The following is a 22,414-nucleotide window of genomic DNA, read 5'->3' as shown; positions in this document are numbered from 1 at the left end:
AGATTCTGCAACTTCTCTGTCAGCTGCAAAATTCTCCTTCTTTAACGTTTATAATCCTAATACTTGAAGTTGCTGATAAAGTGATAAAAGAATCGTTCTGAACTCTATATGTGATTTCTGTAGAATGATTTATACTGATCATTTATTGCTTGCTTACTTCTTGAACACAAGCAAACATTCAGTAGCACTGGGTGTAACTGAGGGGTTCACAGTGCAGGCCAGACCTGCCTCTTGAGCATCTTTCCCACCATTTGTCTGATCCCCACTCTCCCCTAAATCCTACACTCCATCCAGAAAGCTTCATAGGATTAGGGAAGAGTGGAGGGGAAACCAGGTGGCTTTTGCGCCCCCTGTTGGGCAGGACTTTCCTCTGCCTGAACCGAGCTTTGCTATCTAGCTCCACCTGCAGTCTCCTATTCATTCTTTAAATCCCACTAAAAGCGGTGCCCCTGGGCCTTCTCCAGCTTCCCCAGTGATCCTAGCTCCCTCCTCAGTGCCCTCTTATATACACCTCCATGGTAGCAATTATAACACAACATGGTAATGATTTTCTTAAACTGCGAGCTCTTCATTTTGTGTTCCCAATTATAGCCATATATGGCCATATTCCATATTGTAGCCATATTGCCACAGAAGGGACACACCTGGGGGACAAAACTCATCCCACATACCATTCAGCAAGAGCAAGCCTGATAAAGTGAGCTTTTGCAATTCCCTTTCCCAGACCCTTTTGCCATTGGATGCCTGAATATAGTATTTGGCAAAAACAATAAATGCTTTTGGAACAAAAAATAATTATCATTTATTGAACACTTACCATGGCTAAGCCCATACATACCTGGTTGTATTCAACACTACAATAGCCTATGGTGGAGGTATTGGTATCCCACTCCTTTGAAGTCTTCAAGTAATGGATATTGCTGTCAAATGTAGTATCTCCTACCAGGACTGACACTCCCCAGCCCCTGAAATGAGAATGGGTAATAATTAAGAATGTTGTTTATTACATGCTATTTCCTGGCACTGTGCTATGTGATGCAAATGCATTTTCTCACAAGCAGAACACAACTGCTATGTGAATGGTATGTCCAAACAAGGTGAAAATACTCTTTCCCTTGAGCCAGGACAGTAGCAAGAAGAATGGAGAAGAAGTGACAGAAATGTGTAAGTAAGGAATGAAGGATGATTGCCAAGTTTATGGTGAAAGCTGAGGAGAATTCTTCCCTAAGCACAATAAACATGCTCTTTGGTTTTAAAGTGACAATCAGTTACAGTGACAGACTCACCTGGTGTTTCCTATAGAAATAACAATGAACCTGCTTGGCTGTCAGTGAACATGAATAGGAAAGGTTTGTGGGGAGGGTGGGGGAAGGGAGAGGGAGAGAGTGTGAGAGTGTTTGTAAATAGAAGTGTTGGGGGTTTTTAAGGTGTTTTTATTCCCTTGAGGTGTGTGTGTGTGTGTGTATGTGTGTGTGTGTGTTTCATGGCTTTTATCTGTGCACTCTAAAATCTTGGAGAAATTCAGATCCTCGCCAAGTGAAAATCTGCAATTTTATCAGCTACTATGTGAAGTGTAGCAAGCAGTGTTCAATTTTTCTTTCCCCAAAAAAATGTATTACTGAGAAATCCTTGGGCCACGCATATCTCTCACATTGGAACTACGATCCCCTCCCCTCACGAGTGCTACCTGTCTTAGAAAACACAGTCCACTAGCATATAGCATATGAAGTGCACCTCAAAGGAAATGTGTAGATGGAAGGCTCTGTGTGGGCTGAACAAAAGTGCCCCAGACAGAAACACATTTCTACTCCTCTAACACACTACCTAACTGCCAGTGAGAGTTCTAACCCCCAACCCCCTGTGACTCCATCCTGCTAAAATGGGGTTTCTCCTCACCCAGGTAGGGTAAATCAGCTTACAGCTTCCCTGCTGGCCTCCTGGGATCATATCACCTTCAGCGTAAGTGTGTAGAACCAGCTAGTGAAGACTGACCTAAGGGATTACCACAAAGGAGAGGAGCGTTGGGGAAGTTGCAGAAGAACTGGTATTCCTGAGAATGAAGAAATAAAACTGAGAAGTGATGTGGTCCCTGCAAATGAACATAATACTTTGTACTACTACAAAACATTCACTGTTATCAAAGCCCCTCGTGGACCCGTCACAGAAATTGCCTGAGCCATTTGAAAAGAATAAAGCAACAGAGATTTGTTTTCAGAAATAAAGTATAAAATTCCACAGAAAATAATTTGCCTGCAGAAGTCCTCAGCAATGCTTACCATGACCGTGACCGTAACCGTATCCTGAAGCAGAGTGGAATGAATTCTTGGAATCTTTGCAGTGATAGGAAAGGCAGTGTTACATAGTAGTGAAAAACTCAAGTCTGGAGCTAACTGCTTGGGAATGAAACTTTGCTCATCAATCGTAGCTGTGTAAACCCTGGAGCAAATGACCAACCTCTCTATACTTCAATTTCCTTATATATAAAGTGTAGACACAACTTGAAGCCACTAAATAGGAGTTCATGATATGTGTAAAGCACTTAGAATGGGAATCCATGTAAATCACTTATAAAAGTACCTGCCATGGGGTGCCTGGGTGACTCAGTCGATTGCACATCCAACTTCGACTCAGGTCATGATCTTTCAGTCCATGAGTTAGAGCTCCTTGTCAGGCTCTGTGCTAACAGCTCAGAGCCTGGACCCTGTTTCGGATTCTGTGTGTCTCTCTCTGCCCCTCCCCCGCTTGGCACTCTGCCTCTCTCTCAAAGATAAATAAACATTTAAAAAACGTTTTTTTTTTAAAAAGTACCTGCCATGTAGGTTAGCATTTAACAAATGTTAGTTTTTAAAAAATGCTATTATGGGGAGCCTGGCTGGCTTAGTCAGTAGAGCATGCAACTCTTGATCTCAGGATAGCTATAAATTTCCCTCTTAAGTACTGCTTTAGTGGCAACCCATAAATTTTCATATCTCGTCTCTTTATTCTCATTCATTTAAAACTATTTTCTGGGGCACCTGAGTGGCTCAGTCAGTTAAGCGTCTGCTCCTTATTTCAGCTCAGGTCATGATGGTTCATGAGATCAAAACCCGCTTCAGGCTCTGCACTGTCTCCTCAGAGCCTGCATGGGATCTCTCCCTCCTCTCTCTCTGCCCCTCCCCCATACTCTGTCTCTCTCTCTCTCTATATATATATATATATCTCCCTAAATAAATGAAAATTAAAAATATAAAAATAAAAATATTTTCTAGTTCCCTTGTAATTTCTTTCTTGACCTATTGGCTAGTTAGAAGAGTACTGTTGTTCTGTTTTCTTTTGTTTTTAATTTTCACATGTTTGGGGATTTCCTAAATTTCTTTTTGTTATTAATTTCTACTGTCTTTCCATTGTTATACATTCATTAAAGCTGATGCTTCCAAAGACTCCCTAACAATATGGGAAGTTGCTTCTGTCCTCATTAAAATAATTGACTCCCATTTAGTGAGCTTTACTAAGCTTTATCAGGCACTATGATAAGAGCATATCACATTATCGCATTTAAATACTCAGAACTGAGACCCATAGATTAAATAGCATTGCTAAGGTCGTACAGCTAAATTTCAAAACACTTTCCCATAAGACTTTACTATATGTTATCGTAGTTAATAAAAACAAATCAATTTAAAATTCTGTAGACCATATCATACAACTAAACTTAAGCAGAATAACTTCTTCAAAAACAAAGAAACAATAATGTTAAAAGTGATTTGTTTCTAATAGTGAGATGACAAGTAACTTTTTCTATTTCCTTTTAAATTTTTCTAAAGGAGACATACTTAATTTGTTGGTAGAAAAAGTATTTTTAACAAACTAGCCTATTAGTTAGGAAAAGGAATAAAACTTAATTAGGGGGAAAAGTTAGAAAAGAAAAATTAAATGGTAAATTTTATTGAAAGTATTAATACTACTAAAATCCTTTAAAATTTCTATTTTTTCAATTATGGACCATAGAGCTAAAAATGTAATACTAGGCAAAAATGCAAACATGTGAATAGCTGAGCCACCACATTTTTATTACTAGTAATAAACAGCAAATAAAAGTAAATCAGATTATAGAGCATAGAATCATGTGATGAAATTCATGAGAAAAACAAATTCTAAGAGATAATAACTGCAGAGAAATGCAAAAAATTCAAATATCATTCATTTGACTATGGCCTTATCCTTCCATTATTTCTCCCCCCTTTTTCCAGATATTTGTTGTTCCTCCTGCTCCTCCTCCTCCTTCTCCTCCCTCTCCTTTTTTTGCCAGAAGTTTCTCCCCATATTACCAATGGGAGTCATCACTCAAAACTTTGGTTCATACATTCATTTGATGAATATTTATTGGGTACCTACTATGAGCTAGATCCTGGAGATACAGAAACAAAAATGATATGGTATGTGTTCTAAGATCAGAGTGGCATTCACTGTGACCAGTTATTCATGAGAAGGGTAAAGGGGAAAGTGTCCCCATAACTACCACCTGGGTCAAGAGATAGTTGATATATCTCTATATATTTAAGAGAGTAGCCTAGGTTAAAAATATATTTTGGGTAAGTGTCGTGGTTCTGGTTCTAACCATGATAAAGATAGATGGATAAAGACATAGTTCATACTTCCACAACCACTGATTCGAATTCTATCGTCATAGTTTAGTTTGCCCGTTCTGGAACTTCTAATCAATGAAGTCATACATAAGTACTCTTTTGTGTCTGCCTTCTATCACTCAGCATAATGCTTTTGAGATTCATCGATGTTGTTGCTTTTTATTGGTGAAGTAGTTCAATCTTCTTTATTGTTTTGTAGCAATAACAATATATTGTGTGTATGAGTATACCACAGTTTATGGCTTCCGCTGTTGGTGGATATTAGGGTTATTTCTTGTTTGGGGTCAATATAAATATTCTTGTACATGCCTTTTGTGGACATAGGTTTTTCTCTTGAGTAAATATCTATGGGTGAATTTCTGAATCATAGGTTAGCTATATGACTAACTTTATAAGAAACTGCCAAACTATTTTCCAAAGTGACTATACCATTTTACATTCCCACCAACAATTTTTAAGAGAGTTCTACTTGGTTCACATCCTTACCAACACTTAATATGGTTAGTCTTTTTAATATTATCCACTCTAGTGGGTATGAGATGGTATCTTGCTTTGGCTTTAATTTGCTTTGCTCTGATGACTAAGGATGTTTTTCATATGTTTTTGACCAGTTGTATACCTTATGTTAAGTATCCTATCAAGTCTTTTGCCCATTTTTTATTGGACGCTTTTTTCTTTTTATTGTTCAGTTGTAGGAGTTTTTAAATATTCAGAATAAAAACCCTTTGTTGGGTATATGTATTGTAAATATTTTTTCCCCACTTGTGGATTGTCTTTTCACTTTCTTAATGACCTCTTTTGAATAGCAGAAGTTGTTAACTATGATGAAATCTAATTTATCATTTTTTTGTTATCATTTGTGCTTTTATGTTATATCCAAGGGATTTTTGCCTACCTCAAATTACAAATATGTTCTATATTTTCTTCTAAAAATTTTATAATTTAAGATTTTAGAATTGGGTCTACAATTCATCTCTAGAGAATTTTTGTGTGTGGCATAAGTTATGAATCAAAGTTCATTATTCCATATAAATACATGGGAAGAATATAATTTTGAACCTCTTGTACCTATTACTCAGCTTCAACAATTAACAAACCATGAAGAGTCTTGTTTTACATATTCTCATGTATATTTGTAAAATTACAATCATTTTAGTTGTTGTTATGATCCAGAATTTAATCCAGGGCCACACTTCCTTAATGTCCTTTAATCTAGAATGGTTCCTTAGCTCTACATGTTTTTCAAGATATTAGCATTTTAAGAGGATGTCTCTTAATTTTAATTTTTTGGATTATTTCTTCATGGTTAGTTCCCTCTAATGCATTATTGGCAAGAATGCTACATCAGTGATATTGTATACATCTCAGTGCTTTCCGTCAGGAGGCACATGGTGTCAGGTTATCTCACTTTTTGGTGATGCTAAGTTTGATCACTTGGTTAAGGTGATATCTGCCAGATAACTCTACTAGAAAGGCACCTTTACTCACCTCTTTCATAAATAAATACCTGTGAGGAGATAAATATCATGATCCTCAACAAATTTTCAATTAATAGTCAACCGTGGATGATTCTTGCCTGAATCAATTATTACAGTAGCTGAAAAATGGTGATTTTCTGACTTTACCATTCCTTCTATAGCTGTCATTCTATTTTACTATAACAAAGAACTTTCTCTTCCTTCTCATTTTGGATTAGTTAATTTAGATATTTTTGGTAATTTGCCTGGACTCATGAATTTCTTTTTTAATTCAATGTGTAATACTCCATTACTGTTACTATTCATTTTAATACTCAAATTGTCTAGATTTCACTGGTGTGATCCTTTTAAACTGGCTTAGGTGTCCTTTTGACATGGCATCATTAGTTTTAGGTTTTTTAAGCTTTGTATTGATTTTGTGTTTATGTTTAGTACTTCTTACTTTCTAGTCCAACAAAATGTTTCAGACTCACCTTATTCTTTCCCTGCTGATGGAATAAACCATTTCTTCAAAAAAAAAAAAAATTAGTTCCTTTTTTGGGGAAACAAAAACTTCCTTATTTAGGAATCAAAATCTGAGGATCAAGTGTGCTTTTTGCTCCTAGAGTATCATTACATCTAGGCTCCTTTAGTGGACAAAGAGAAGAAATAAAGTTTTTTGGAAAATCATAAGTTCATATTGGATGCCTTTAATTACTATTCACCATCATATGATTCTTCCTCTCCTTCCTCCATCCTACAGTTGTAGCTCACTCTTAATTCTGTCTTTAGAATATACTATGAGGGTACTCACAATATTATGGTCCTCTCATATTTTCTGAAGCAAATGCAGTGTGTCAAATCATTTCAACTGTAAATATATCAATATGGCATGACCACAATGCCATTATCACACATAAAGTTTACCAATTACTGAATTAACAAATATCCTTTTTTCAGGTCTCAAATTGACTCATAAATACAATAATTGCTTTTTTGTTGTTTTGTTTTGTTTTGTTTTGTTTTAAAATGTGTTTGTTTAAGTCAGAATGAAATCTATTGTAGCTGATCCATCCTAAGTCTCTTCTGATTTATGTTTTCCTTCCATTATTTTTTGTTTTCTTTCAATTTTTGTGTTTAAGAAACCAGGCCATTTGTTTTATAGAATCTGTTCCAGATTTTCCTGATAGCGTAATCTATCACGTTTCTCTGTCTCTTTATTTCTATAAACTGGTAGTTGGATGAAAGGTTGAATTATATTCAGATTCACTGGGGAGAGAAGGGTTTTGTTTTGTTTTCTTTTCTTTTCTTCTGAGAAGAGAGGTTTATAAAACTACTCTGTAGTAGTATTTTGTTCTCCCTTCAGGAAGCATATATCATCTGGTTGTCTTTTATTTACATGTGTGATGTTACCAGCTATTGATGCTCAATGCCTAGATCCATTAATTCATTAGGATTGAAAATGGAACCCTTTTTGAATTGGACAATATTATAGACACATATATGTATGTGTACATCCATATAGACACATTTCTGGGAACAGCTGTATCTAAAGCCAACTCTTGGCTGTCCTTTAACAGCCTATTTGTTTCATTCTTACTCATTCTTGAGCCTCTTTTGTTATATACAGTTCTCGTTTCTGTACAAAACCAGGATATATATGTAATACAAAATGATGGCCCAAATTTATAGTAACATTTTTCCAAAGGGAATACAGTTATCTTAGAGGAGGGAAGACAAGAATGAATTAAGAGGAGAGAAGCATTTATAAAAGATAAGGAGGCCACAAAAAGTGTGTATCTGGGCTCTGTATAAATTTAAATCTAAATTCTTCCTGGGGAACATTCATATCACAAAGGCAACATTTTAGAGCTAGGAAACATTTGAGATTTGAAGAATTAGAACAGGAAGATGAGAAGAGAAACTGAAACATGCCCCTAGTTTTAAAGTTTTCTGGATGAAAAGAATAAAAAATATATCAATTCACTCATGTGTCTGTAAGAACATGGGATTCAAGTGGAAGAAGGAGCAATTTGAGTTTTTTGGGTTTTTTTTCCTTTCTTTCTTTCAGCAATGCCATTACAACTTAGGGTCATGCTGGGCAGTTTCATACCACTTGACCTAACAACTTAGAGATATTTAAGTGACAGTGATAATATGTTGACTCCTTGTATGGCTGCTCTAATGTCTGTCACAACATGAAAGGTATTCATTTAACAGAGGAACAGCAGAATCAGATACACAAGGCATGTGTATCAGATTGATTGCAAGGGTTGGGGAGTGTGTTTTCCTCTCATTCAATTCAAGATAAGAAATATTCACTCCAAATAAAATTTCAAACATGCTGTGTTTGTTTCCTCCCATTCCATGATGTAGGGGTTGGGGAGAGGTTCCTTTTTTCTAAAGGCTTTATTGAGATATAATTCACATAGTATACAATTCACCCACTTAAAGTGTACAATTCAGTGTTTTTAGTAGATTCATAGGGTTATGCAACCATCACCACAATCTAATTTTAGAACATTGCATCTCCCCTAAAACTAACACCATACTCATCAGTTTTCACTACCCACTCTCTGTATACCCCATCCCCAACCCTAACCAACCACTAATCTACTTTGTCTCTATAGATTTGCCTGTTATGGACAATCAACTTTTAATTGCCATTCATAGCTTGTCCCACTGAAATTCTTTTTTTATTTCATTTTTTTTACATTATCATAAGAACAAGAACAATACCGTAGAGTCCTCCAAAACATGAATGGGTATCCAAAAAAAAAAAAAAAACTGTAACAGAATAACCCACGAAACTATTGTTGGATCCAATAGCACCTGATGGCTTAAATAAATAACTGCTAAGCAGTGAACCTGTAGGAATGATGACAAATTATAGTATTATGAGAGTCAAATGGTAATAATTTTAAATATCAATTTGAAACAGGCTTGAGTTACAGAAGCTTTTCTGGCTCATAAGAACAGCAATTTTGGAAATCAGTAATATTTGCAAATTCAAATCCTGACTTTACCTCTCATTGACTATGTGACTCTGGACAAGTAACAGAAGATTTGCAAACTTCATTTTCCTCCTCTGCAACATGAGAATAATGATGATACCAACCTCATGAAGTTAGTGTGGAGATTAGCACATGCAGAGCTTTTAGAACAACCCTGGAGCATAATAAGTGCTCCATAAATTGTAGTTGTTGTATCACTTTTGTTCATAAGAACTCAATACTTCACAGGTCAAATTCTAAAATGGAATTCTTAGATATGCCAACTTGCCACTTTACACATGTGATTGGTGTTTTCAAAGTCTCTGTTCAAAGAAGTTTCCTGCCATGAAAGCATTAGATCGAGATTTAAGATACTGCAATGTAGAGAAAAAAATAGCATTGACCAACTATGATATACAGAGATGCAAACCAGCCTTCAGCTGCTTTAGAGCCATGTGTTCTATAAATAGTAAAAGTGCTAATTTATTATTCTCACTTAACAATCATGTAACAGAATTTCCTTTTTTAAGTTAAAAAAAATTAACAGAAACAAAAGTTTATGTAATGGTATTATACATGTCTAATAAAAAATAAGGACTAGTGTTAGAGCATTATAAACCACATATATAACCTCTTAGATTTGAAATGTTTAACTAAGACCCTAAATGTGTGTCTTTTAAGTCTATGAGTGTGAATGGAAATTGTGATTTGGTTTTGTGTCCGTAAATGTAAGTCGGTTTAACCACCGATGACTCTATTACCTTCTCTTTAATTCTAACACAAAATGACTGTGGGTAATAAGACTAATGCATTAGATAATTTAATTTTGAGGAATTATTATGTTTTTTCTGTTCTTTTAAGATGTGGTGCTAAATATTATTATATCCCGATCAGGTGACTCATGATATACAACATTTTCATACTTGGGAAATGTTAACACATTACAGTCCTTGCTTTGAAAAGAGAAAAGAATTAATCACAGACAACACATTTTCATTTCCTTTGACCCCATGAGACAAGCTAAATGATGTGGTTTGCATGTGGCCCCATTTTGGCCCTCAAACGCCTCCACACTGTCCATCTGTGTCTACATTTTAGCCCCAGGCTTTACTTCTTTGGGCATTGTTTCGTATTTGCATGAAAGTCTGTAAATTTTTTTTTTTTTTGCATGACAAGCCATCCATGATGTTGAAGTTAAATGTCTAACATATCTTGCAATATCACATGTCATTAATTCTTACATAATTTTTTTCTTTTATTTTCAGTTACTGAAGTTTAAATATGCTTGAAATGTAAAAGTGGCATGAAACTGGAGTGATGCAAGAATGTTTAATGTTCCTTTAAGGACTTGCCATTTTTTAGCTGGGAAAATCTGGGGGGAGTTCCCGGCCTTGTCTAAAAACACAAATCCTTTGGACACAAATTATGGCAAAATTATATGGAACCTAAGTGCTGTCAGCAGAGTAATAAATTCTGAAGCAATACTTCTTTCTATCCTGAGAATATATTTCTAATACTTGACATAATAAGTATAAAATAAGTTCCCTAATTTCAAAAATTCTTAAGTATTTGATTTATTGTTTTTCCTTAAAGCTTTCTTAATGGAACATAAAATTAAGCTCCACTGATTTTGGTGAAGTTCCCAGCACCCAAAAAAGTAACAAGTTCCTGAATGACAGCACCAAAATTTTAGCACTTTAATGTTTCCTAAGTAAACATGACTACCAAAATGGATATTTGAGAGTGCATGAGTATACAAAGAAGATGAGTTATTTACACTATTTAGTCAAGCTTCAGATCAATAGGGCATGCAACTAATTCCCACCAATGGGCCAAAATACATACATCCAAACACGTACTTTTTCTTCCAAGTAGTCACCCTGTTGTCCCTACATTTATTACTACCAGCTGCCATTGCTAAAACTATTTTAGAATACCCCTTGCCAGATTACCTTCGTAGTCTTTGGTGCATTCCTTTTAATACCTACGTGGTAACAAGTCTCGCTCTTTGGAGAGTGACTCACAAAGCCAGTCAAATAAGGATGATAATCAAGCTGGTGAAACATTTTTTTTAAATGATATGTGAACGTGAAATTACAAAGACCTGCATCACCTACAGCTTGTAAAAATGACGGTGAACACATGTCCCAAAGAAGAACCCCACAATGCTTCTACATAACAGCAAGAGTGGGAATTAAATGAAATTTTCTTAAAGAGTTTTCTAGGCAAGCAAATGAATAACTTCAAATTTATTTTATTATGTATATCTGTATTACTTTTAATTCAGCCTCATTTAACTGAATGAAGTGGTTTACATTTTTAAGAAGGGTCCTTCTTAAAGTATTTTTTATCATGTCAGAATGTAGATGAATGACCATTATTTCTCCCTCGCCTGAGTGAATATCAAGTTACCATTTTCCAATATTGGATTTTAGTTGACAGTGTCCTAGCTGTCACCAACTAGCTCTGTGATATCAGCAAGGGACTCAGCTTTGCTGTTGCCTCTAGCCCCCTGTCTACAAAATGAGGGTGTGGGGCTCATATGTCTTTAAAATCTCTTTTGAAAGAATAATTATTATATATCTATGTGTAACACTATATTTGTCATATATCATAAATCCACACACTTGTCTGTGTGTTTTCAATTAAGTCCAAGCTGAAGTAACTCAGCTTGAGTTACTTGAAGTAACTCAAATGCAACTTATTAGAAATGATGTCGAGGCACTGATGTGTCTAGTATCTCTAAGAAAGTCTTTTCTCCCTGATAGTAATGATGACGATAAAGATCTCATTTGTATAGCACTTTCGTATCTCCTGCATTACTTAAGTCTCACATCCTAAGAGCTGCTATCATTATCCTCATTATACAGATGAAGAAGATTTTGAGGTCTAGAGAGATTCAGTTACCCATCTAAGGTGATGGACTAGCCCATTGCAGAGCCAGGACAGAGGCTCCTGGTCTTCTGCTTCCAATTTAAGGCTCTTTTCCTCCATCATCATTTACCTGCAACCAGTCTTTTCATTAGGAGGCAGTTTTTCCAAAGTGTCATCATTCAGAATTTACACTCCTTGAAAATAAAATCTACTGTTAGGGACCCTCTGACACCTCTTTAGACTATCCCCTTGCGTCACTACAGCTCTCTCTGCTTTTACAAACTAGTTGTTTTGTCAGCATGAGTGTGACAACAATTAGACGTCCCCTGTTTTTGCCCCATGCCTTTTCTCCTTCACAGTCATTCAATGACAAGCGTAAAAAGAGCTTCATCTTTTCACGAAAATTCCCATTCTACAAGAACAAGGAGCAGAGTGAGCAGGAAACCAGTGATCCTGAACGTAAGTAGATTCTCGAAGAGAATGTCACATGCAACACAAGAGAAAAATATTCTTCACGGGCAACACGCATGATGTAGGCTCCCCCCACGCCACACGCCTAGGCAAACAAACACGGCAGGCAGGCAGGTCAGGGCTTACTACTGTGACCAGTGTTTGGCTGCAGTCTGGATCCTTCCCTTGATGTGGCTCTTCTTTGCAGAATGCATGGGAGAGGGACTTCAGGAAGCTTGGACTTTGCTTCCAACCAGAATTTTTCTGTGACCAGGGCTGGGTTTGTCTCTTCTATCATACAGCTCTTGAGGGCTTGAGACGAATTCTTTTCTGAACAGAAATACCAGATTCCATTGCCACATGTATGTTTTGGAATTCTAGCTCATTGGGAGTGATTAAATTCTCTCTACTGATTGCTAGCATCGTGTTTACACTCTTCCTCCCAGCCAGTGTTAAACACTTACTGAGCAGCGGGCTTGTCCTGGTAGATACTAAATCTAAGAATTTGATTTGAAACTTGGAGTGGACCATTGCTCTAAGTGGCACATTTCTGTGGCAACATGAACAGTGGGCAAAAATGGCTTTTGACGAATCTTCCTCTTTTTTATAACAGTCTTCTGATTTTTTTTTTAACTAACAATCTTTTGAGTTGCTTTACAAATCTTTGAGTCTCAGCCCGGGGAGTTTGGGGTGAAAGTCGTTTCAAAAGAAGAGAGAGTGGGATCCAGATTGCTTAGGCAACATGGTCTGTCATGGTAGTATCCATTTCAACTCCACTGACTTCTTCCTTCCTCTTCCGTGGCTGTTCTTCCTCTCTCATTGCTCTCTCTGGGGACTTCCATGCAGGACATCCCCGGATTAGGTGACGACGGTTATGGAACAAAGACTCTGAGTAAGTTCCCAGGAATGGTCACTGTAACTTTTCTTTTCTTTTCCTTTCCTTTTGAGTTTGGCTTTTGTTCCTTTTCTTGAGGGCCTTTCACTCCTAGCATGCACAAGATACGAGTTTTATGTTACCTAGCTGTGAATGCTCCTCCAGAGTAATTTCAACCGTTTTGTTCTGCATGTCAGCATTGAAAAGCAAAGTGTGTCAGGCACTGTAACTTCTGTTGCAGTTCACACCTTCCCTTTCTGACCGTGTGATGTGGCCAACATGGTCCTGATGCCAACATGGCATCCCTTGCTCTACCGCCTAACACCTCCCAGAGAGCAAGAAGCCATGTTGAAAGAAAGGGCGAGCTAAATGTTTAGAACAAGAAAGCAGAAATGTACTTTATGTCCTTTCTTCTGCCTTTTTACCCAGAAATATTTAATGACCTTGCCAACTTCCATAATTGGGGTGTACTTTGCTATTAGTAAAGGGGCTATTTTATTGTCAAAAGGAACATGCATTCTCAAAAAATAAACATTAAGCTATTTGATCTTCCATGGGTAATTCTTTGTTATTAACTACGGTTGATTTTTTTCCCCGACTTGCAGTGATCCTGCTTGGCACGTTTGTATGATAAAATTTTAGATATGTATTAATATGTTTTTCTATCAGTCATTTATTAGCTGTATTACATCATCAGGTCTTCATTCTATAGTATAGAGTGCAAAATAAAGTATATTAAACCTTTAAATTTTCTAGTTATTAATGCCTTAGTCTGTGTCTCATTGCACTGAGCAGTAAAAAATAATAATCCTGTGTTAATCTACTATGCTATAATTTTTCTCTCTGTAATACTAACACCATTGTATAGGCACCAATGAAATAAGAACAGTATTGTGTCTTTTGCAGCTGTATCACATGTTCATTTTTTTGGTTGATTTTGTTTTGTTTTAATTTAACAGCTATGGGCAATATTCTTAGAAGCTGTTCATTTCATTTGTATTAAACAAAATAGCATTGAGCTGGACTTTGTTTTCAAGAGCTGTTTCTATAACCCTGTGTAATGATATGCTTCATCCTTCAGATTGTTAATTTGGACTCTTCTTTTAGATATATATGTAGAAAACAAAATCTGATCAAGAGTAACTACTGATCTTTTGAAAGATGAAAACTTTATCTTTGAGTCTCTATATGGAGTATGTCATAAAATTTTTCTTGAATTAGTGGCTAAAGTTCAGGTATTGATTTCAACATTACCTGGACAGCATCAAGTACCACCAGTTTCTAGATTTTCAACTGGGGTCGGTGGGGGAAGGGGAAGCATTTTGATATATTGTTAATAAATGAACATCACTAAAAAGTAGCTGTTATTAGAATGTCAAAAATATGAGTGATGACCTTTTAAATCCAGAATGTGCAAATGTTTGTTTACTTTTTAAAAACTGAACAGATTTCACTAAATTTATTTGCCAGTTAACGCTATTATTAGCCATAATTTGCACTTTAGCTTGAACATATTTTCAATTTCTCTTTACATACAAAGTGGAAAAATTCTGCTATACAGTATCTTGATAATAAGAGAGATTGGCTAAGCAAAACACTGAATAGTGTAGCTTCATTCTTAGTTAAAGTAAAAAAAAAAAAAAAAGACTAAAAACCCTGTCATCCCCAATTCAAGGTACTTGAGATAATCATGTACATGAAGATACACCATTGTTGGGTGTGTACCGTGACTTTTTTCAATAACAGAAAACAAATTCACATTTCTTTCCCTGGTGCCCCTTTGCACTTGTAAAATGTGTGCGTAAATTAGCAGTATAGTCCTGGTCATACATGCACCAACACAAAGAGAAATAATTCATGTGATTTTGTGATTTTAACTCATGTTTTGGTTTTCCTTGGTTTCATTCTCTAGAACTAATCCTTCTAGGATGTATTAATTAACTTAATTTTGAGAATCCTTTCACAATATATGCACATATCCCATTATCACATTGTATACTTTAAGTGTATTACAATTTATTTGTCAATTACACCTCAATAAAGCTACAAAAAAAAATCCATTCAATTTGTGAGAACGTACAAATACATTTTAAAGCACTTTTTTACTGTTAGAGAATAATGTTATATATTCTTTTCCTTTTTCAAAAAATGTACAACAGTTGCCACTTTTTAAAAGCCTGAGTTTATTACTGATGAGCATCAGAAGTCAGTCACGTATTCCTCATTTAATTAACCTGATATACAAAGAACTTGATAAGTTAATGAATTTATCTTCTATAACTTAATACAGAGTGCAAATAAAATGATTTGGGGACATAAAGTCTCTAAATATGGCACATATATCCCTGTAACATCAGCTAAACTGTGTTTTCATGAAAAAAAAATTTGACATATCACTGTACAAGCAAGTTATTTAACATGAACTAAAAGCATATTTCATGCCAGGACCTGTGTTTGGTATCAGACCATTTGTCCCCTGCCTGTTTCATTCCTCCAGAACCTAATAGCTATCCAAGCAAGAATCTTAAAAATAAAATCAAGAAGATATTAAGCTGATTCATAAATCATTTTTCAGTGACTCATTTCTTCCTCCAAGATTTTCTCCTCACTCACTGGAGCAGGAAAAGTCTTCAATAGTCCCTTTTCATCCTGAGAATTAGTTTAGGAAGCATCTATGTAGAAATAAATTTCAAGGGATCAATTGGCAATGTGAAATGCAATATTCCAGCAAAATACCTAAAGGCTAAAATAGAGAAACAAAAAGCTCGTAAGAAAACAATGTCTACACACCAGAAGCTTCTGAACTTAGAGTCAGGAAACGGTCCAGCTGAGACACATTGACCTTTGTAACATGAAAGTGGAAAATCAGTCCCGTATGAATGGGGTTAAAGTATTCATAAAAAGAAAAGTGCTTAGATGGACATTATACATTTTTTGTGATTAAAGGTGCTTTCCTGTTTACTAAAAAGAAGCCCCAGCAATCAAGTAGCAGCTTCCTGTAAAATGGAGATAAAGTTTTCATCTTTTGTATCTTACGGAGTTTTCTTAATGCCGTCTCTTCTGCAGCCTTTCCCTTGCCTTCTGCTTACACTTGTAGTAGCCATGCATGAATGTATTCCTTCGAGTTCTGGCTGCTCTCCAATGCTTGGTATTTCTTTAATTTGCTGTGCTGTTCTTGCAGAACATGTTTCTTCTAATGCCAGCGATAGCGAAAGTAGCTACCGTAAGTTATTGCTTTGGTTTGTGGTTCTTTCCTTTGCAATTGCTCCATTGCCTGTGGTGGTCACTTCAGATTTTTGCTGTTGTTGTGTTCCAATTGCTGCCCTTTATCATCCTCATCCAAAGCAAATGGCTTGAAATGAAATCGTCGTTTGATGTGGAAAGATACAAAAGACACTAGGGCCATCTGTGGACTCTTTTGTGATCTGTGCAGGCAGTAGCAGTCTTGCTAGTAAACGATTCCAGCCTCTGTTGGCTGCGGCCTGCTGATGCACTTCTCCCAGAGAAGATGGGGGGAAAGTTCAACCTGGTGGACTTTGACATTCTGCCCCCCAACATAATTAAAACTCCCTGCAGGAGGGATAAAAAGTTTGATTTCCCTTCTCATTTTGCCTTTACTTTCTGTTCCTGGCTCCCCTTTGCGAGAGAAAGCTTGAGAAATTACAGTGTTCCTTTTAAATTGAGTGTGAACTTTTATATCTCTTCTCTCCTTGATTAATATTTTAAGGTAGATACTGTGATATATCTAACTTTATTTTTTTTTTTTTTTGATGGCTGGGAAGTGATGAAAAAGTTTCATCCTCTAATGTTGAAGGAACTCACTTTTTTTTTTTTAAGTTAACAAATCTTGGATCAGAAAGCTTAACTTTCTGAAAAGGTAGGTGATAAAAATTATCTCTGGTCTTTTTTGGGTCACCTCAAGCCATTTGCTTAGTGTATAAAAATTTTCACCAAACACCAAGCAATCCCTGTGATGCATTCTTGTGGTTTCTTACCACCTCTTACTGGTTTTTGGTGACCAACGTAGGTACATATTACTACTGGGATCCTCACAACTTCTATAATATTTATTTGCCCTCCTTCATAAAATGGGTTTCCTCAAAAGAAATTACTGAGGATATTAGAAAACTACAGGCCCAATACAAATGACCCACAGCTACCAAGACAGAAATTGGTTGGGTTTTTTTCCCCTTTGAATGGTGTATTAATTAAAATTAAAACACTCTTTATTTTTTTCCTTCCATTACAGCATGGTTACGTTATAAAACCATGCCTTTTTTGTGGTGGAGTACCCACTGGTATTCTTGGAATGTGACAGATTCAATGTGGATTTTGAGAAAGACTTCATAGAATCAGATTGGTAACAAATAGAAAAAAGCACAAAAGAAGAAAAGTGCCAGATGGAGGAAGGGACCAGAGGAGGAAGATGAAATGAAAACAGATACCTTTGATCAATCAGATAATATCAGAACCACCTAATTTTCTTCCACAACAGAATGGCAAGTCTTATTGGTGAAAGGTATCAAAGGGTTCTTGTTCTCAACATGAGCCTTAATGTTTTTCCCTTCTTCCCACTCTTAAAATTTTATGATTTTCCCAAATTGGCAAAACACTTGCCTCCCCCTTCCCTTCATTGAATTTTAAAACAAAGAGAAACCAGGCCAAGAAAAAGTGACCAAAAATTGCCTTCCTGACACATGAGGTACCCTCAATTTAGTATAAGGAAAAATACAACTTGTGTGTAGGGTTTCACAGGACCAATGGCCCTAGTTTCTCTGATATTCAGTTCTAAGTGTTGTGCTTCCATCCTGCAGACGCAGGTATAGAAAGGGGAAACATCATACCTTCTCCTTTCAATTCTCTTTACAGAAAGTAGATATAAGAACTATGCTTTTCTTTGTAAATCCTTCTTAGAGTATTTTAGAGGCCCCTGTTTTCTCTTTCAGGGGTAGGAATATTCTTCCCAGAATAATAAAGTTAGAAAAATTGGCCCAATGCTTTCAGCTGCTTAAGTTTTTGGTGGTGATGCTCTAAGATGACGTCAATAAGTCTTCATTATCAAATAGTAGGTGCACATAAATATTTACTGGGTGAATAAAATAAGCACTTGCAGCAGCTTGAATTATCTATGAGAAGAGAGAAGAATTGGAGCTGGACTCTATGACATTAGGAGAGCAAATGTAGAGTCCAATAATCTATATTGGCCTGGGTCTCATCTGAGGTTACAGTTCAGCCACTCAGATTGCTTTCTTCACAAATGAATAAAAGTAAAAACAGCCTTTGTTGTAGCTCAGAGGAAAAATTTCCATCTTTCCCCAGGATGGAAATATGAGGAATTATGGAGGATTATTCATTTACTCAGTCAACATCTACCATGCCATGCTCTCTTCACAGGCACCATGAGAGCCAGTATGAATCTCAACCAACTCTAGAACTCAGCACTCAAACAACAACAAAATACACAAAGTGCAGCAGTTTCTAGGGTAAAAGTCTTGCTGAATAATAGGAGAGACTTCAGAGATGATTTCAAAGGAAGTGACCTTTGAGCTGAGTTTTGGAAAGATGAGGTGCTCGCCAGCTAGACAAGTTAAGAAATTTCCAGGTAGGGCAGTGGCAGGAAAGAAGGCATGGAGACTTGCAACATGCCATGGTTGGAACAGACATTGTTTTCAGAAAATTGCCATTTTGAAATCAAAATAACTGCATTTTTCTATTGAATTCCTGGGTTTTGCTGTAATTATGACTAACTTTTATGTTTATGAACAGTAGTATAAACAAATACTATAAAGACCCTCGTTCACTGTTGTCCAGGTATTATTTTTTTTTACTCTTAGAACCATTCTGTGTCCACTCTGGGACACAGTGGCTTTAAAAAATGGTCAGTGGTCAAAACAAAGTCCCAGACCAGGATGTCTCAGAGCCCCAGAGGTACCATTCACACTGCATCAGGGACTCATATGTTGTGACAACCTTAAGTGAAGCCGCATATATTTCCTGAGATATACACACATGCACACACACTTACACAAACCTCAATTTCTAATAAACAGCTCAGACATTTCCTGCACCATCTCAAGCATTATAAAAAAAGAATTTTTCAAAGCCCAACTGTACTGGCACTAGCTATAATGCAGTTAATTACAGCACACCTTGTGTAATTCTGCAAAATACCCCCTCAAAACTCTCTTAATTAAGGACTAATTCCAGATTTCTCTCTGTCAACAGAGTAGTACAGTGAAGGCTTGTATCTGTGGTGGCTTTTGTATCTTAGCTTTCAAACGTCCTCATATTAGGATGCAATAAAGACCATCCATGTAGGCATAATGAAGACTGCAAGTGTCTACAGCTGAGACCTGCCTTCCCCAAAGCTCATAAAGTTCTTTATGTCATCACTGGTAGAGGGGAACTGATGATTATCTTTCTATTCTATTGGTGTTCATCAGTTAAGTAGGATTTTCAAAATGATCTGAATGTAACTGAGTGCTGATATGAGGAGACCCAAAACTTTTCCACTGGAATCCATCAAAAAAAGCCCATATTCTTCTCCTTTCTCCACTCTGCTCAAGGATTGCCCTTATAAATCCTCTAGTTGTTTGGACTTTGCAAAGCAATTTTTCATTATATATTTTCTTACTTGATTTCTGCAATAAAACAGTGAGATATGTCTTATATTAACATTCCATTTTACAGATGAGGAAGCTAAAGCTTCAAGAGGCTGCATAATATAGTGGCATTATAAGACCTAGCAAGAGATTTTACTTCTGAATTCCATACATTGTCACTCTGCCATATAGTTTGTAATCCAAGCCTCTTTATGTTTTATACAGTACATTTCAACTATTCCATACCGGCTACTGAATTAATACAAGCAGAAACATTTATGTAGCATTAACTGTGCACTAAGCCTGGCTTTCTGTGTACATTAACTGATTTAATCTTCTGAACTCCTTTGGAGACACTGAACCACCAATTCACTATGTGACCTTGAAGAAATCACCCATCATCTTTGAACCTCAGTTCTCTCTTATATAAATTGAGTAGCCTGAGTTACAACAGAGATGGCAGGCAGATTTTAACCAAGATCCCAATGCTGACCCATGGGTAACAGCCACCAGAAGAATTGTATTGAAAAGTACTGAGGCCAAGTTGAAGCCCAGCAGTAATGGGGGCAAAGATCAATCTGTGATGCTTATCAAGGGCACGAAATGGGGGAGTGACAGCGTGTGCTCCATACTTGCCATCTATGAATCACATGACCTCCAAACCCTTTCTTAGCACTGATGTTCCATACCTCTAAGAACCTAATTTATTTTTAATAATCATCAAATGCAGGTGCTACACACTAAATTTAGAACATTAAGTGTACTGCCCCTGGTCTTCCCTTCCCTCCTCTCTCTTTTCTAGTTTCTAAAAACTCCTAACAAACACCAACTTGCTTTTCTAGATCATGAGGACATCTGAAGGTCTTACTCTGAGTCCCTCTAGTTGTGACTTGCTTCCAGTTTAAACACAAAGGTCTCATAGAGACTGTTAACAGAGGCCTCTGCTGACTCCCTGACAGTTGCAGCTGTCTGCACACAGCACTGTGCTGCTCTCCCACTTTCAGCCATGCACTTGCCAAAACAAGACCAAGTAATAGTTTGTACCTTTTTGTTAGCTGTTATTTCTAAGTGCCAACACCTCCTGAGAAAAAAATAGAAAAACTACTAAGAATGACTATTGTACAGAGACAACACACAGCAGCATTAACAAAAAAACAGTTGGTGTTTATAGATGGAGCACTGTATGGCCTCCCAGTAACTCTGACCTGGGTTCATCTCCTAAGTTTGCCACCCATTCTTTGTTCATTGGTAAGGTGTCCCTTTTATCCCCATCCCAACAGAAAATTCTACATCCCTTTGAGTAGTCAAAAAAGGTGTGGTTTTAAATCTTGACTCCACTACTTAATAACTGAGGAAACAAGCCCCATTAACATCTCCAAGCCTCAGCTTCTTCATCTGTAAAACGGGGTTCATTAGAACACCGACCTCAACAGAAATGGCTGTGAAAAATAGAAAACAATGGGTGTGAAAGCCCTTTATGGCCACACAGATGTGAATTGTCTTTCCTTTATTACTGTGACTCTTTTCCCCCCTTCTCTTAGTCTCCTTCACATTCCCTGTACACCTTTTCGTTCCCACACATGAAAGTAAAAATTGGCTTGAGGTGCTGTAATCATAGCTATTATGTAATCCCATCCATGACAGCTTCCCTGCAGGCTTCCTAACATAGTACTTGATTGGTACAGGGTCTTTGGAAGTGGGATGGACCCTGACAAAAGGATGCTACCACCAGTCTTCCTGCTGTGAACAAGAACCAATGCATTTTGTAAGTTAGAAAGTAAACCAGAAAGCAGGGGATAAACAAAAGAACTACACAACTCTCGAACAAAGTTAATCAAAGCTGTGTTGCTTTGTCCTAGTTTTCTGAATCACAAATTAAACATCCTGACACCAAATATCTTATTTAAGGTTTGCCTTTAGACTGTCCCATCAGAATGATCTGTAAGGACATTGGAAAAAGATTCCTATGGGAACATGACGTGTTATATTTATTTCGAGAAAACCACACTTCCCAAAATGAAAGCATCCAGACAGAAACATAAAGTAAAACCTATCTTTGGCCTCATTACTCATCCCATTTCCTACCACTAAAATCAGAATGCAAATTCATTGACATTTTTTTCTATGATGAACACTGGGACACCATTGGTAAATGAAACCCAGTCCTTGCCTTTATGGAGTTCCTTGTCTAGTAGAGAGGTTAAGTATCTCCTGGTGTTTAAAATCTTTGTTGCCCAGTGATCAGGATTCTCCTCTTACATATTAATCGTTCCATAAAGATTTCCCCTTAAAGTTACAGTCTAACACTGCAGTACTAGTCTGCCATGTTGCTAGCCCCAAAGCTATACTTTGTCCCCAACCATTTTAACAGTTACCTTCTGAATTCCTATGACCTCTACCTGTCTCAGGCTTTAGACAACTGAAGTCAATCACTTTCATTATTTTTTGGCCTAGACTGTGTAAATTTCGGCTGTTTAGTTTATTAAAACGGAATCATATTGTACTGAATAAAAAATAATAATTGTGACTCTGACTCCTC

General features: G+C 36.6%; 1 protein-coding gene across 5 annotated transcripts in view; it reads left to right on the top strand.

Moving 5' to 3' along the window:
- The window catches only part of LOC125914581 (disks large homolog 2), a 780,669-nt gene that overhangs the window by 742,444 nt on the left and 15,811 nt on the right, over positions 1 to 22,414 (top strand). For 3 of the 5 annotated variants that reach the window (XM_049619999.1, XM_049619986.1, XM_049620014.1), the window contains one exon: positions 13,246 to 13,291. In XM_049619999.1, coding sequence (XP_049475956.1) covers positions 13,246 to 13,291 — 46 coding nt within the window. Of the gene's footprint in view, positions 1 to 12,308; positions 12,409 to 13,245; positions 13,292 to 16,454; positions 16,497 to 22,414 lie in introns of all 5 variants that reach the window. The other 2 variants (XM_049620008.1, XM_049619993.1) reach the window with 2 other exon arrangements.

This window comes from Panthera uncia, chromosome D1 (genome assembly GCF_023721935.1).
Source record: "Panthera uncia isolate 11264 chromosome D1, Puncia_PCG_1.0, whole genome shotgun sequence".
Lineage (NCBI taxonomy): Eukaryota > Metazoa > Chordata > Mammalia > Carnivora > Felidae > Panthera > Panthera uncia.
This window is presented reverse-complemented; position numbering and strand designations above follow the sequence as displayed.